The sequence below is a fragment of the Syngnathus scovelli genome, chromosome 5 (assembly GCF_024217435.2).
Source record: "Syngnathus scovelli strain Florida chromosome 5, RoL_Ssco_1.2, whole genome shotgun sequence".
Lineage (NCBI taxonomy): Eukaryota > Metazoa > Chordata > Actinopteri > Syngnathiformes > Syngnathidae > Syngnathus > Syngnathus scovelli.
This window is the reverse complement of record NC_090851.1, coordinates 10,790,168-10,804,403: the sequence shown is the minus strand read 5'-3', so window position 1 is coordinate 10,804,403 and position 14,236 is coordinate 10,790,168. Positions and strand designations below refer to the sequence as shown.

Below are 14,236 nucleotides of genomic sequence, written 5' to 3'. Positions count from 1 at the left end.
GGCTGACCGCAAACCCCAGTTCCTGACGTAAAGTCTTGTGAAAAGCTCTGGCTTGGGTTCAGGTGAGTTAGAAAAGTCACGTTTAGTGTAGTCTTTTTATCACAATTCTCCAGCAAAAAATAAATAAACGCGAAATGTGCATTGTTACATATTATTGAGTTTATTAAATATCTAAACCTTTACCCTTATAATAATTAGGTCTTCTTTAGCTCAAGAAAACCATAAATGTGACAATTAGCTTTATGCTATCCAAAATCCCGCAACCCTGATACAGTTTCTTTTGGAAGGCATGTAAAATTAGAACTATTCAATTTGTTCATAAAGGTAACATTTGAAAGATGCCAGAATCAAGCACAAAGAACCACAACGAAGGTAAAGGATGCACCATAATGCACCATAACACAATTTTATCTTGCTTAAAATTTTGAAGTATACATAACAATACTGTGCTGTTATTATTATGGTACTGAGACAAAGTTTTTTATTCATATACTTTATTTTTGTAGGCGGCTCAGGTCCACCACAGCTTCCATCCCTCAGGACAAGAAAAAGGCCATCTGACAATCTTTCCTCTACGGATATTGACCATACTTTTCAAAAGGTAATCAGGTCATTTTTAAAAACACCCATATTCTAAAAAGCCACCGATAATTCACCATAATTCAAGGATACCAAAGATAATAAAGTAGCAAGCCGAGCTGCACCTCTGTCTCCCCTCTGCAGGTATCTATTGTCATTTCTGTGCAAGATCAGAAAGTGGCACAATCCTCTCTGACCAAACTAGATGTCATTTCTGATGAAAACGTTGACCAGTCAGAGCTGAATGATCCTGTTAAAAAGAAACAAGAGACAACAGTCTCACATCCCATCAGTGATTCTCAACTAGGGATGTCTCCTGTAAGGGATGATACCATGAGTGGAAAGGACAAGGATGAAGATCAAATGACAGAGAAATGTGACCAAATATTGTCTCAAACAGAGCAAAACCAGGTCTTTCCATTGACCTCCAAAGACTCAGGTCATTTATGTTCAACTGCTTTAGAAGATCAGCAGAGAACAAATAATGGCCTTCAGTGTAATTTAGTAAGAAACCAAAAGGTGAGTCTTGGTGCACAGAGCGATGAGAGTATGGGTGACAGCAAAGATGACAAAACTGAAACAGTGACAGAGGAGCCTACCAAAAAAAGGAAACGGATGGGTATGTGTGGTCTGACAGAAAAGGAGCGAAGTCATTTTTTACAGACAACTAAGACTGTAAATGGTCAGAACAGCAGACAGAAAGTTGAACGGCAGACATCCACAAACAAAGTTGACATTGAATCATCTCTCCTACCACCATCACTGGTTTCAACCCTGGTGACCATCACTACAGAACTGAGGAAAGAAGAGGTACTGCACACCAGTCAGGATAGTGCAGTGGACAGGTTAGTCAAGAGGTCTTGTTTTGTTTTGTTTTTTGTTTTTTAACAACTAACGAATTTCAATTAAAAATACAGATTTTCTTTTTATTAAACTCACATTCTCAAAAATATAATGGGTCAAAATTTTACAGGGTGCACATGTACATTTTGAAGTGAAAAATTACAAGTCAGTCAAAGTCAAATGTGTTCCAACAAATAAGTCAAGATAAAGTGTAATGATGAAACCTAAGTAACATGCTAAGTTTGTTTAATTTGTTTGTTAAAACACAGGCCAGTAACAGAGCTCCACATTCCTGACACTCCCAGTAATGGGTGTGACGTTGTATCCAAGTCAAGTTGTTTGAACGGCGAAAGACATGTCCGCAAAGAGGGGTCAGTTCTTGCTCCGGATCCAACCGTGGACACCGAATCAGCACCACCTGCAATGGAAAAGGAACATCATTTGGAGAAATCAAATCCCCTAGAAGTGGACTGTGGATCATTCAGTCTAACTTCTAGCGATGTGGAGGTGCAGTGTGTTTCTATAGGAACTGATGAGAAGATGCATGATCTGCATGGTGATGCTATGGACTGTGAGGAAGACAAAGCAGATGCGTTGTCTGTTAACACCCAAGAAGGACACTGTCGTGTCAAACTCTGTGAAGTCATCCCCTCTGGTGGCTCAGAGACGAATAACATGGTGAGTAGTTAATCCAGTTTTCCTCCAGGGGTTAGCCGTTCAAGCATTGAGGCACACCCACATATAGAATCAGAGTGGTGCTCAGTCATTTAGAGACAAATTATTTATTTTTTTACTCCTGTAAATGTCTAAATAAGTAAAAAAATCCCTTTAATAGTTTTACTGCTTTACTTACTAGAAAAGTTCAGTAGTTTCATTTCATTTAAAGTATTTATTTTAAATTATAATAATGTGAAAGCCTGAAGAAAAACATGACTGTTACCCAAGCCATGACTGACACTGTGGCCAATAAGCAAATGATCATAGGTTTGGGCTGTTGTGGGACACACTTTACTTTAAATTTTATATGAAAATAATTGTATTTGTCTTTATTTTTGTCGCACACAGGTTGGTCATGATGATGAGCGTTGCCCTGGTGCAGTGAACACAAAGCAGCCGCAAACCATAAACTCCAGTGACTCTCTTGGATCTGGGTGCTTCGATTTTGTCTCAGACTCGCAGCTCAACAACATCGAGTTGATGTAAGCAGATGTTTACTGTTAGAAATATGAGAATATAATGCAAGTCCATTTACTCCAAGTTCTTCATTGGACAGTCCTCACTGATGTTTGCATCATTCCAATACAAAAAGGTACACCACATGGATTTACATGTAGGATAAATAAGTTAGTTACTGGCAATGCATTTAGCACTTTGGACTTTATCTTTGTATTTCCTTAATCAATATTAAATGAGTGAATAAGTGATTTGTGTCCCCACCAGCGACGGCCAGGCAATAATGGAGAAAGTTGTTAAACCCTCAAGCCATGAAGAAGATGCCTCTCCACTGATTTGTGGGCTCATTAAGGAACTCTCCTTTTTAAAGTTTGTCAATTTACCATTCCATTTTTCTGTGTTGTATGCATTCGTGGAAAATTTTAGATGTATTGTATGTATGTGTTCCAGTCGAACAATTATGGCTGCTCATCGAGAGATTGAGAACATGCGGCGTGGCAGGAAGAACACAAGGAGTTTACCCCATTGAGAAGCAATCCAACTGAGTTCTTCAGTTGAAGGTCAATGTAAACGTCGGATCTATGTTACACAATTTAACCATTAAGTTCACTTAGTGTTACATTTTGACATTCACTTTTCTGTTAATTTGTTGCAAAGTGAAACTGTTTTTCCAGTTATATTAATTTCTTATTCATGAAGTAGTTATTTTCCATCAGAACCAAATGATCAAACACCACAAGTGTTGGTTTTCACAACACACCATTTTTTATTTGAATACAAACAAAAGGCAATCCGACTGAGTTCTTAAGTTGAAGGTCAATGTAAACGTTGGATCTTTGTTATGCAATTTAACCATTAAGTTTAGTCTTTAAAAAATTACATTTTGATGTTTTCTGTTAATTTGTTGCAAAGTAAAGCTGTTTTTCCAATTATATTCATGGTGTAAGGTAATTAATTATTTTACATCAGAACCAAAAGATCAAAACACCAAAAGTGTAGGTTTTACAACAAACCATTTTTTATTCGAATGCACACAAAACGCTATCTCCACAAACGGAGAGCGTTAGTTTTTCCAAGGTTACATGCATAATACTGAAAAGAACATGCTTAATAAGATTTTTCAAACTGAGTTATTAGTTAAAAGTGAAACGGGGAACGTTTTCTTCATCAAACAGCATCCTGAACACATTTTAAAATATTTTAAAGTTTCTAAGCAGGGTCTGGCAGCCAGCACGCAGGCAAACATGTAAACAGAACACACCTCCAAAACATACACGTGCATGTTCAAAACGAGAACCACAAACAAAAAGCACACAAATGCACACACGTGTTGAAGTCGTTCACAGTCAATGCTAGTTGTCCAATTTCTGTGATTTAGTTGGGCGAAACCGGCCAAGTTGGACTTTATCGTCTGGACGGACGTAAACCGAAATGTACGTGGGGTCAACCTTTGGGCAAAACCGCTTGGTGTGGGCCTGGGCACCAGTGGCACCACACAGCGGACACACGTAATTGCGCAAATACGGGCACAAAACTTCTCCATCGAGATTTTTTAGCCAGTGAGATTTGTAGATCATTTCGGTTTCTCCGTTATGTTTACAAAAGCTGCACCTCATGGTCGTCACCTCAGGAGATGGACGTTTGGGTGACTGGTGACGCGCCGTCTTCCTCCACTGCTGTGACGCACTTGTTATTCCTCCGAAACAAACTTCTTTTGGCGGGAGAGCAGAATCAGTCAAGTTCTCCTCAGTCAGGTTCTCCCGCTGGCTGTCGGGTGGCTGTCCGGTGGAGAACCCTCGGTTTATAAATCCAACACGATCAGATGGAACACTGGTTTCACAGTCGCTTCTACCAACGCCATATTCCGAGTGTGGACCAGCGGCCGCAGAGCGAGACTGGGTGGCGGTATTCAAACGTTGGATTTCTCGGACTATATCCGCCAGAGCCAAGTAGTCTTTCCAAATCTTAAAACTTTTGCCGTTAGACTCCGTTAAAGAACGCTTCAATTCCATGGTGTTATTGTGGTGTATTCAATACGAATTGCTGCTCCCTTTTCGTAGAGTAGCCGCAATGAAGGGAAGAAAAAAAAAAAAAAAAAAAAAGGGCGGAGCTGTGTTTGGCGCCAATCTTTGTTAATTGAGGTCACGGTGCAACTGGGGCTGCTTTAGCCCCGCTTACTCTGTTACTTTTTAATCAGCGTTGTATTTGCATTAAAATGAAGCTCTGATAGTGAAGTTTATAATCCATAATAGAATTGCCACTCCGTTCCATTTCACTCAATTTCGGGTTTTTCTATATCGTTCGCAAATAAGTCACGCCCTTCCTCTTTGGTATCTTTGCAAATTGACTAGATTTGAAAATTAACTTAATTGTTGTGTCTGTTTTGATATACATACCATATGATACAAGTGCAACTTTCCTTTAATGAATAAAATGTTTAATAAAAAGTTACATCTTGGAAAGTTTTATTTTTGTTTAAAAACCATGCACATTTTAGAATGGGCTTGGAATTCAGTCGCCTCAAAATGACTGATCCAAAGGTGGAGCTGGGTTTGCACGTATCTCGTCTGTCTTACTATCCCATCTCTCCAACTGATTTGCTCCCTTTTTGGTTCTGCAGACAGCAAGCACATAGTTCACATGGTATACTATTACTAATAATATTGTTTTGTATCTAATACAGTGGTTCTTAACCTCGGTTTGATTGAACCCTAGGGATTTGGTGAGTCGGTCTCAGGGGTTCACCAGAGCATCCACTGCGGTGGTCCGAACACACCTGATTTATCATGTAAATTCGTGATGACGCATATCTGAACTGGTCTCACAAAGGCAACAGCAGAAGTCACACTGATTTGCAGGTATGTAATTTGTTTTGAGTTCATGCTTTGTGTTGGTTTTGTACTTTGAAGAAGGTGATGTTCATGCACAGCTCATTCTGTGCACCAGTAAAAAACATTGATGTCTTGAATTTGGAAAAAATAATTGTATTTTTCACTAAAGAGAGGTTCGGTGAATGAGGATATGAAACTGATGGGGTTCGGTATCTCCAACAAGGTTAAGAACTACTGATCTAATATTTGCCGCGACTCACTCAATTTAATTTGTTACATTTTTGATGTCTGTATACCTAAACTTGACTCAAAGTGTTTGGGCTTGAGTTATACTCGCTTGTGTGGGGCATAATTGCTGACAAGGCAGCGAGGAAAATAATAGACCACGAAAGGCTCCGAGACTTACTTGACACTTAAGCCATAAAAGATGTATTTGACTGACCTGTGGTTGTATGACAAACTGAGGGCGGCATAGAGCTCTGGAGTACTGGGTGTTAAAACACTGACTCTTCCCTGATGGAATCCTGAAACCGTAACAGGGCTGGATTCGATGGAAGATGGGGAAATGGGAACACAGCCATATTTGCTAGCAGGCCCCAAACCTGAGAAATCAAAGACAGTAGCTTTTTACCTACACAAGTATGAGATGCAAACTTAAGACTCAACTCAACTTTCTAGAGCATTTTGCAGATGGTGCACATATATGCAAGGCTTAATAGAATATACAGAGGGCATATTTTGTGCACTGCATTAAAAGACAATAGGGATAATAGCAGGGTCTTTATCTTAAAAAAAGCCACATAGCTTTCTACTTACTAAGAAGGTTGCAGTCACTTATGTTGCTTGCTTCTCTTCCACTACACAAAGGAGAATCATGTAAATACTGCTGCTTCAAGAGAGAGCCCTTCTGATTCTCAAAGTTCTGACGCTGTTGACACAAAAATGTACATTTTCAGACAATGGACAGAATTTCATGTAGAGTTTGAACATTGTCACCTCACGACTTAGGCGTATGGCAGCCTCCGTGAAGGACTGTCTCTCGCTTTCAAAAGTCCGCTTTTGATGGTTGAAGTCTGCCCAGTGCACTTGGAGATGCTCCCATTCTTCCAAAAAGTAAGAATTACTCAGCTCAGATGGGATGGATGATTCAAGACTGTCCTTAAAATAAAAAAGTATCATTAAGAGGTGTGCACTTCAAAACAGTTTTGCATGTGTCTACGTTATTGACAATAACACCTGCAGCATTTGCTGTTGTAGTTTTACAATTTGTTGACTCTCTTTCAGTTCTTTTTCAAGCTGAGCCAAGAGTTTGTCATGGTCAGTTCCATCTCCCATGTGGCCTGCAGATAAACACCAATTAGAATAAAGTTTATCATTGAAAATTATACCAGGAAGCACGTGCACTTATTTTTGTTCTCATCAAGCTGTGAAGATGCACAAGACAACAAAATTAAGACAAAAGATTCTTCAACGTTTTCACCCTCACGTTGAAGGTCAACCAGCCTTTGCTGCACACGTTTCCAACTCTGAACTACACCTCCTGTCACATGGTCACCAAGCACTGCCTCAGCTTGAGTTAACCTTTTGTTCCTGTTTGGGGATCCACTCACGTCCTCCTCAGCGTTTGACAAGGTCTTAAAAGAGAACAACGGACAGTATTACAATAACATCACTAACAGAATAATGGCTAGTTTTGAAGGGGCCTGAAACTTGCACTTTTGACAGACATATTGAGGTTCAACTGTCTGTTATGTTTTTGCGTGTTTTACAAGACATTCACTACAGTAAAATAACACGGAGAGGTTAGAATCAGGATCCGATTAGCAGATATCCTAGCTTCTTCCATTTCTTTGTATTTCCTGGAAGTCTGGGTGACCCATGCTACCTCTAAAAGGTCAGTCATGGTACTAGATCAGACTACTAGTTTGGAGGAGTGAGCTCTAATGTCGGAAAATTGGGGTAATGGATTGAATGCGGCGTGCTGTGCTGCTTGCGTAGAGCACACTATCCAGTAAGAGTAGTAAAAGCAAACTAGATATTTTTTATCCCCTCGTCATGTATCTGTCACAATTTATGAATCGGTTTAAATGTTAAAAATTGTGTTCCCACTGTATGTCACCCGAGTGTACGCTAATATTGGGATACAGGGATTGCTTTGAGCACCGGGTTGTGTCCTCGATGGTGAAGTGTCAGTGACTCGATTTTACTTGTATTTTAACTTGCCATTGTTTAAGGAAATAAAATTAACAAGTAGCGCCTTTTTCTTCCCCTCACTTGCTCCATGTCAACTCTGATAGCATGTAGTAAGGTGGTAAGGCTGTGTCGCAGCTTCATTGCTTCTCGGAGCTCCGCTTCTCTGCGCTCCAGCATCAGGCGCAGCGCTGCCTCTTCTTGCCTAGCCAAGGGAACAAAGAAACATCAACCAAAGTTTAAAGCAACTTCATACCAAACACTGCAAGATATGAGAGTAAAGTTTACTTTGCAGTGGACTGGGACGACTTTATTGACTTCACATTTTTGCCTCGACCTCCCGGTGGAAAGTTCAGCACCTCAATGGCTACAGAGAAAATGCTGAGAACATTTGACATACAGCCCACAAGCTGCAAATGGATTTTGATCATCTCACAAGGTCCTTTGTCCTTGTTTCTGTCAGGCAAATGAGCAAGTCGTTCTTTCATTCTGTTGCTTTGGTGCTCCCTGCGTCTCAGCTCAGCTTCAAGCTGGTTGACCCTTAGCTGCAAACGGGTACTCTGTCAAAAGATGGAGTTAAAAGATTAAGAAAAAGACAAATACTTTGTTCAGCCCACAATTCACTTAGCATAAAGGAATTGAGACTGAAAGCTTGCAGATAGAGTTCGTACAGAGAAACGTACACCTTACTTTGGCCCGTTCACACTTCAGCATGTCCTGGAGTCTAGCCACATGTTCATCCATCTCTTTTAGTTGCTCCTACAGGAGCAGATTTTGCCAAGTGAGTTTATAACCCTTCACCATACCTGATAGTGTCAATTCACTCACCCTTAGGGAATCTGTTTGATGGCGGTATTCCCATGGGGGGAAACTGTGAGTGTTCCGAGAAGAGTCTGAAGAAATGCCAGATGACATTGGTAACTGATGTTTCTTTAAATGTAAGAAGCAATATGATTGGGACTGGAACAGCTCCAGTCCCACCATGTGCCAGCCCACTAAGTTTCAAGGGTGAGTATGACAGATCGAGGTATTTAATGATGCACATGCATGCAACGAGTGCCAAAATGAAATAGTGAAATAAATATTGGAATAATTATAAACATATTGAAATAAAAGTCATTGAAGCAACCAAGCAATGAAATACTCTAAGTAAATATGAAAGAATACATGAGATAAATATTTAAATAAAAATACATTAGATATGCCATTATTTAATCCCATTTTTATTTAATTTTGGAACTCTTGTTCCTGCATAAAATGGGCACCATTACCTGGTAACTGTGGCTTCTTTTCAGCTCTTGTCTGAGCAAGACTTGAAGCCATGTGGGCGTCACACTGAGGGAAGTTAAATTTCACAAGTTTTCAAGACAAAATGACTACTGTGAGAAATGGTAACAACAGTAACACTTGTATTAATAAGGTAATTGGAAAAAAATGCCAGACAAAACTACAACAGGTTCCCATAATGTGTGTTGTCTTACCTTGAGGACTGCAATGTCCTCTGGTGGGTGCGGCCACTCAGGTGTTTTCTGTTCTACTAATCTGCAGGCAACGACAAGGTAGCTGTCACGTGAGAAGACAGTGGCCACTGGAGATCTGGAAGGAAGCATTTATTCCAAAATGGGAGTGGCTGATGGTGTAGGGGTATATACTTGTTTTGTGTGCCGACACCGTGAGTTCAATTTCCCACATATGACAGAGTGAATGTGTGTAAGTGACTAAAAAAAAAATATTCCGAAACCTGTAAATTACAGTATAGAGGACTAGCATTGCATGCAAATCCATAGAGATCCATTTTGCCCGTCTCAGCCTTTTTGGAACATGTTGCAGCATCAAATTAAAGATGAGAGAATATTTGCAAAACAACATAATGTTCATTAGTTCAGGCATTTAATAGCCTGTCTTTATAGCATATTCAATTAAATATCTATGCATCCTGTTTTACACACGTACCTAACTTCAAGTTCAGCTTTGTAGATAAAAATGTTCAGATTTAACATTTAGTATAAATTGCTCAATGGCCACTTTTCCTTTAATCTGGACTGTTTTCCTGACATTTTGTACCACCTTGGGCATAAAGTCAAGTCAAAGTCAAAGGGCTCAATCTTGGGTCCTCTGTTAGTTTTAGTGTACATAACGATTTTTCCATGTCTTGTTCAAATTTTCTCCTTTCTTATTTGCGGAGGATACCAACCTCATTGCCACCCACGATGATTTTAATTCCCTCATTGCAAGTGTGAGTTGTACGCTGTTACAAAATGGTTCAAAACAAATAAGTTGACACTCAATATAAAAAAATGTAACTTCATGATCATCTGCAATATAAATATATCTTACCCCAACGAACAGACCAAAATTTACATAATCAATAACGAAATCCATCAAGTTACTAGCACCAAATTCCTAGGAGTTATAGTAGACGAACACTTAAACTGGTCTGAACACATTGATTTGGTTTGCAAAAGATCTATGAAAATGCTAGGTATTTCACGAAATGTTTGTCCCTTGGTCCATCCTTCTGCTCATCTCACTCTGTATTATAGTTTCCTGTTTCCTTTACTCAATTACTGCAACATACTCTGGGCAGCCACATATCTAACATACCTCAACAAATTACTCATCATACAAAAGAAGTTCCTAAGAATGATTTCATTTTCAAATAGATATGAACCATCAGCACCACTGTTTAGAAATTATTCACTACTGCCAATTGATAAATATTCATCAAACCTGTCTACTCATCCATAAATACATATATAGGAAACACTGTCTTCCAGCCACTTTTCATAATTTCTTCACATATGTATCAGACTTTCATTCTTATCCAACACGACAGAGGGACAATCTTCACCCACCTTCCTGTCGAGCATCACGCCATCAATGATATCTAGAGGGCCCTCACTCTGGAATAAGCTACCAATCCATATCCAATCCATATCTTCACAGGCTGCTTTTAGAAAGCACCTGAAACACCACCTTCTCCACTCATGATCCTACCAGTCCATAATTACTCCACTGCACTCAGCTGATCCATACTAAGAACATCAACTTAAACCACAATTTATACTGATTCTTCCTTGTTTTGTTATTTTCTGTTTACAGTTCTTCTGTTCCCTTTTAGCTATTCCTACCTGGTGTCTCTTTGATTGCTTCAACATCCCTAAGTGTCTATTTTGTTTCGCTTGTTTCTTATTTTGTATAGTGTATCTGTTTATGTATGTATACATACACATTCGTATATATGCATATATAAATATGACAAATTAATATTTAGCTTGTTATGCTTTTGTTTATTGACATTTGACTACACAGCACTTTGTTTGTTTTGCACTTTGTTTGTATATATATATAACAGGAGTGGAGCTCCTTACAAGCCCTAGGCTTCGTCTCCCTCCTTGCACTGTTATTGCTATAATAATATGTGCTAAACAATAAAGCAAACCAAACCATAAGAGCGCTAAACATCTGACCTATTTTTGTTTGAAAAAACAATGATAAATGAATTTAAAGCAGTAAATGAATGTTAAAAGTCACCACAAGAGCAAAGTTCCAAAATATAGATTTCAGATGTCCAAAAAGAGCATTATCTTCGCAAGTTGTTTTTGTAGTCAGTGACAACAAAGTGGTTCCAAAATCCCAAATAAAAACAAATTGTTACTGTGTGAAAAAGAAATTTAATTTCTAAAATTGTTGCTCACAGTAGCAAAGACAAGGACTATATAGGGTAACAGTAGTAAAAGACCTGATCGCTTGGCATAAAATTCCATTGTGGAAAACAGCTCATGCAACAGGTCAACTTCAGCAAGATTCATTGAACAGGAACAATTGGATGTTTTCAAAATAGCTGCTGTTTGGCTATTTGCATATATTAAGTGGTGTACAGTCAGTCATTATTCAAATGATATAAGGCATGTGTTTTAAAGATGGTAACAGAGTACAAGCTAATAAAAGCAACAACAACACGCTATTAAAATACATTTAGATCTGTACCATGTTATAGTGTGTCAAAAGTGAGAACATAAGCATAGCTATAAATATCTGAAAAGTGGATCACAACTTAACCACAAGTTCAATTCTATGTCTGTAGCGTTTGAATAAGAGTATCCTGTATAACAGTACTGGGTGTTAAATTAATACCTGGCTTTATCTATGGCATTGAATATAAAATACGTTTGGAAACCAAATATCTAGCAAAATGAAAAATACTTTAAATGTATTAGTTATATTGGTGCGATTTCATGACTATTTTTAGACTCCACAAGTTTGGTGCAGCATGAAAGTGATTCATGGATCATTTTGGCAAACCAAACCCCCCCACCCCCCGAATCCATCCATCCTTCCTGAGGTCCAGGAGGGAGCTGCTGGCAGATCTACAGCAACATTAAGTAAAATTGAAGACAGCCTTCGGTATATAGATTCAGAAATTCTTCATTGTTCTTGCCAAACTAAAAGGGAAGAAAAAAAAATAGCAAATGTTAAAAATCACAGTTTCCTAGACATGTACTGTATTGCGTCTTTGCTTTCCTGCACAAGTTGACGACGGTAATTTTGGAAATGGGATGGTTAAGGACAACACTAGTAGCATTTAGAATGAACATACTGTATAAGACTTGTTGCACTGTTGATGGTTGTACTAACTAGCAAAAGTTGAGAAATGTTTTAAACTAGCACCCAAAATGAGGAGCAAATATTAATAATGAAGAGTTTTCAGGGGAAGAAGAATTAAGGTGAGAATTTGAACAGACCACCTTAACATTCTATGTGTGCAATTTTATTTTGTGGATAAAAAGCAAGCTGCAACACGTGCTTTGATCTTCGTATTTGCATTACTACAAACTACGAGAGACGATTCGCCAGTGTCACAAATAGAACATCGGTTATTTCTAATGTGTATGAAATCAAATACAAGAACTACCTCAAACACTTATATTTAAAAACATAGTATTTGGCTTTGGTGAACAGGTATGCAATTTACCATATCACACAAAATTAATACATCTCTGGCAACGTCACTTTAAAAGTGAGCATTATCATGTTTGAGAAGGATTATTTTTGACACTACTGTATTTGATCTTAATAGATCAGCAGCAGCCATATGTAAAATTTTGTGTAATCCGTGCTACATTTTACGTGTTGTGTCATTGCGAGTTTCCCACTACGGCTACCTCAGAACAGGGAGCAGGACTTTGGTGGTCGGAAAGGATTATCGCTGGAAGGCACACCGACCAGGAGGGGGTCCTTGGAGGCATTTTGCAGACAGAAGTTCCTCAACTCGGCAGCAGCCTGAGACACCTGCGAGTCACATACGACGTCAGCATACGGTGGAGAAAAAAAAAAAAAAAAAAGCTAGACGTCACACATACCGCAAAACCTCCACAACAACAGGCCTAGCTGTTATTTGCACACAATTTGCATGCAACGGTACAACAGTATGCGTACAGTGTTTACAGAAGACTATTTTCACGTGATTAGCGAGTTACTGACGTGTAAGAAAAGTAACTTCACCACACAGTAAAACTTGTGTCAACGCGGTACTTATTATTTCAAAGTTTTAACGCTCGGTGGTAAAGTTCAAAAAGAGCAACAGCGTTTAGTCCCCCTTAGCCTAAGATTTCGCTCTCCTCCATGTAAAACTGCAATGTGGGAAGCCTGTTTATTCCCCAGACTATCAGTTTGTCTCCGCCATTCAGCAGTCGATCGCTTAGCTTGTTGCTCTCTCGGCGTTTGTGTGTCCGCGTCGGCCGCTGGTACCTTGATCCTCCGGATGCTGGCCTCCAAACGGAGCTGCTTCACGGCCCTTTGAGCGACGATTAAGTTGTTGCTGGCGTTGTTATTGGACATGACGAGAGATGTGGGTGAGAAAAGTCAAGAACGCTTTATGAGTAGTACACGTCTACCAGCGAGAAGAAATTGGTCCAAAACACTCATAAGCATTTCGCCGAATGGCATCCTTTGGCTGCAGATTGTCCCTCCCAGCAGGGCGTTCTAATTGGTTTCCTGCATGTCAATCAAACTCCCTGTAGAAACTTGGACATCATGGTGCGTGTTGAACACGTCAGTGAGCAAAGGACTGACCTGACAATAATTTGATGTGTTGGTTCATCGCCAGTAATGAAATGCTGAAGTTGAAACTTGAACGGCATGTTTATTTTTGCGGAGGTGTGTGAAAATAGACCCCTATTGTCCCCATGCAAGATTGTAAAACCATGCTGCAATGATCTGGAGTGAATGCAAGCCACTAAGTACTATTCTCAATGTTCATCAGTACTGGAGAAGAAAATTCTTAAATCCTCTTTGCTTTGTAATCTGTGCACACACACAAACACACAAGTCAGGGGTTTCATTTACTTTAAAATCAATAATAATTAATATTATACTACAGACAGTAGAAGGGTAATTTTTTTGTTATTGATGTTGGAATGTAAATCTCTGAATAGTGCAGAAATCTATATATATACTAACGTCCTGCACAAAGTATCAAATTGTGACAAAATACCCTTAGCTGAGTTGGTTAACTGCAGCTCAACCTCCTTGAAGACACTGCCAGGACAATCGAGGGCACCTCCGAGATCCATTTTTTCATTGATTTTCATAATATATATTACTTGTGCCCTCTCTGC

The 14,236-nt window shown here is 39.2% G+C and overlaps 4 protein-coding genes across 16 annotated transcripts; 1 reads left to right on the top strand and 3 right to left on the bottom strand.

The window, feature by feature from the left end:
• The first annotated feature begins 6 nt into the window (after positions 1–6).
• LOC125968608 (uncharacterized) lies at positions 7–3,214 on the top strand. 3 transcript variants are annotated; one of them, XM_049719863.2, is made up of 8 exons: positions 7–62; positions 325–372; positions 507–601; positions 724–1,424; positions 1,692–2,100; positions 2,488–2,621; positions 2,863–2,964; positions 3,046–3,214. In XM_049719863.2, the coding sequence occupies exons 2-8, from the start codon at positions 339–341 to the stop codon at positions 3,122–3,124; spliced, it is 1,554 nt and encodes a 517-aa protein (XP_049575820.1). In that variant the 5' UTR covers positions 7–62; positions 325–338; the 3' UTR covers positions 3,125–3,214. The 3 variants fall into 3 exon arrangements, with proteins under 3 accessions (XP_049575820.1, XP_049575821.1, XP_049575819.1); XM_049719864.2 differs by lacking the exons at positions 2,863–2,964; positions 3,046–3,214 and adding an exon at positions 2,696–2,720; XM_049719862.2 differs by lacking the exon at positions 7–62 and having other exon boundaries at positions 69–372.
• Positions 1,485–9,244, bottom strand: si:ch211-286b5.4 (afadin- and alpha-actinin-binding protein). Of its 11 annotated transcripts, XM_049719874.2 has the most exons (14): positions 9,098–9,244; positions 8,888–8,951; positions 8,445–8,509; positions 8,307–8,375; positions 8,053–8,176; positions 7,905–7,983; positions 7,701–7,821; positions 6,907–7,060; positions 6,663–6,766; positions 6,423–6,584; positions 6,243–6,354; positions 5,869–6,028; positions 5,290–5,371; positions 5,011–5,209 (listed from the first exon to the last, which is right to left on the bottom strand). In XM_049719874.2, the coding sequence occupies exons 1-13, from the start codon at positions 9,224–9,226 to the stop codon at positions 5,329–5,331; spliced, it is 1,386 nt and encodes a 461-aa protein (XP_049575831.1). In that variant the 5' UTR covers positions 9,227–9,244; the 3' UTR covers positions 5,011–5,209; positions 5,290–5,328. The 11 variants fall into 11 exon arrangements, with proteins under 11 accessions (XP_049575833.1, XP_049575832.1, XP_049575831.1 ...); XM_049719876.1 differs by lacking the exons at positions 5,011–5,209; positions 5,290–5,371 and adding an exon at positions 1,485–1,840; XM_049719875.2 differs by lacking the exons at positions 5,011–5,209; positions 5,290–5,371 and adding an exon at positions 4,237–4,373.
• Positions 3,592–4,907, bottom strand: nanos3 (nanos homolog 3). Its single transcript, XM_049719899.2, has one exon. It carries the CDS (start codon positions 4,605–4,607, stop codon positions 3,948–3,950), a length of 660 nt encoding a protein of 219 aa, XP_049575856.1. The 5' UTR covers positions 4,608–4,907; the 3' UTR covers positions 3,592–3,947.
• Positions 9,245–11,267: 2,023 nt separating the features above from the next.
• si:ch211-286b5.5 (uncharacterized protein LOC100003596 homolog) lies at positions 11,268–13,572 on the bottom strand. The gene is made up of 3 exons (XM_049719907.1): positions 13,368–13,572; positions 12,782–12,908; positions 11,268–12,061 (listed from the first exon to the last, which is right to left on the bottom strand). Exons 1-2 carry the CDS (start codon positions 13,455–13,457, stop codon positions 12,783–12,785), a joined length of 216 nt encoding a protein of 71 aa, XP_049575864.1. The 5' UTR covers positions 13,458–13,572; the 3' UTR covers positions 11,268–12,061; position 12,782.
• Between the last annotated feature and the right edge of the window lie 664 nt (positions 13,573–14,236).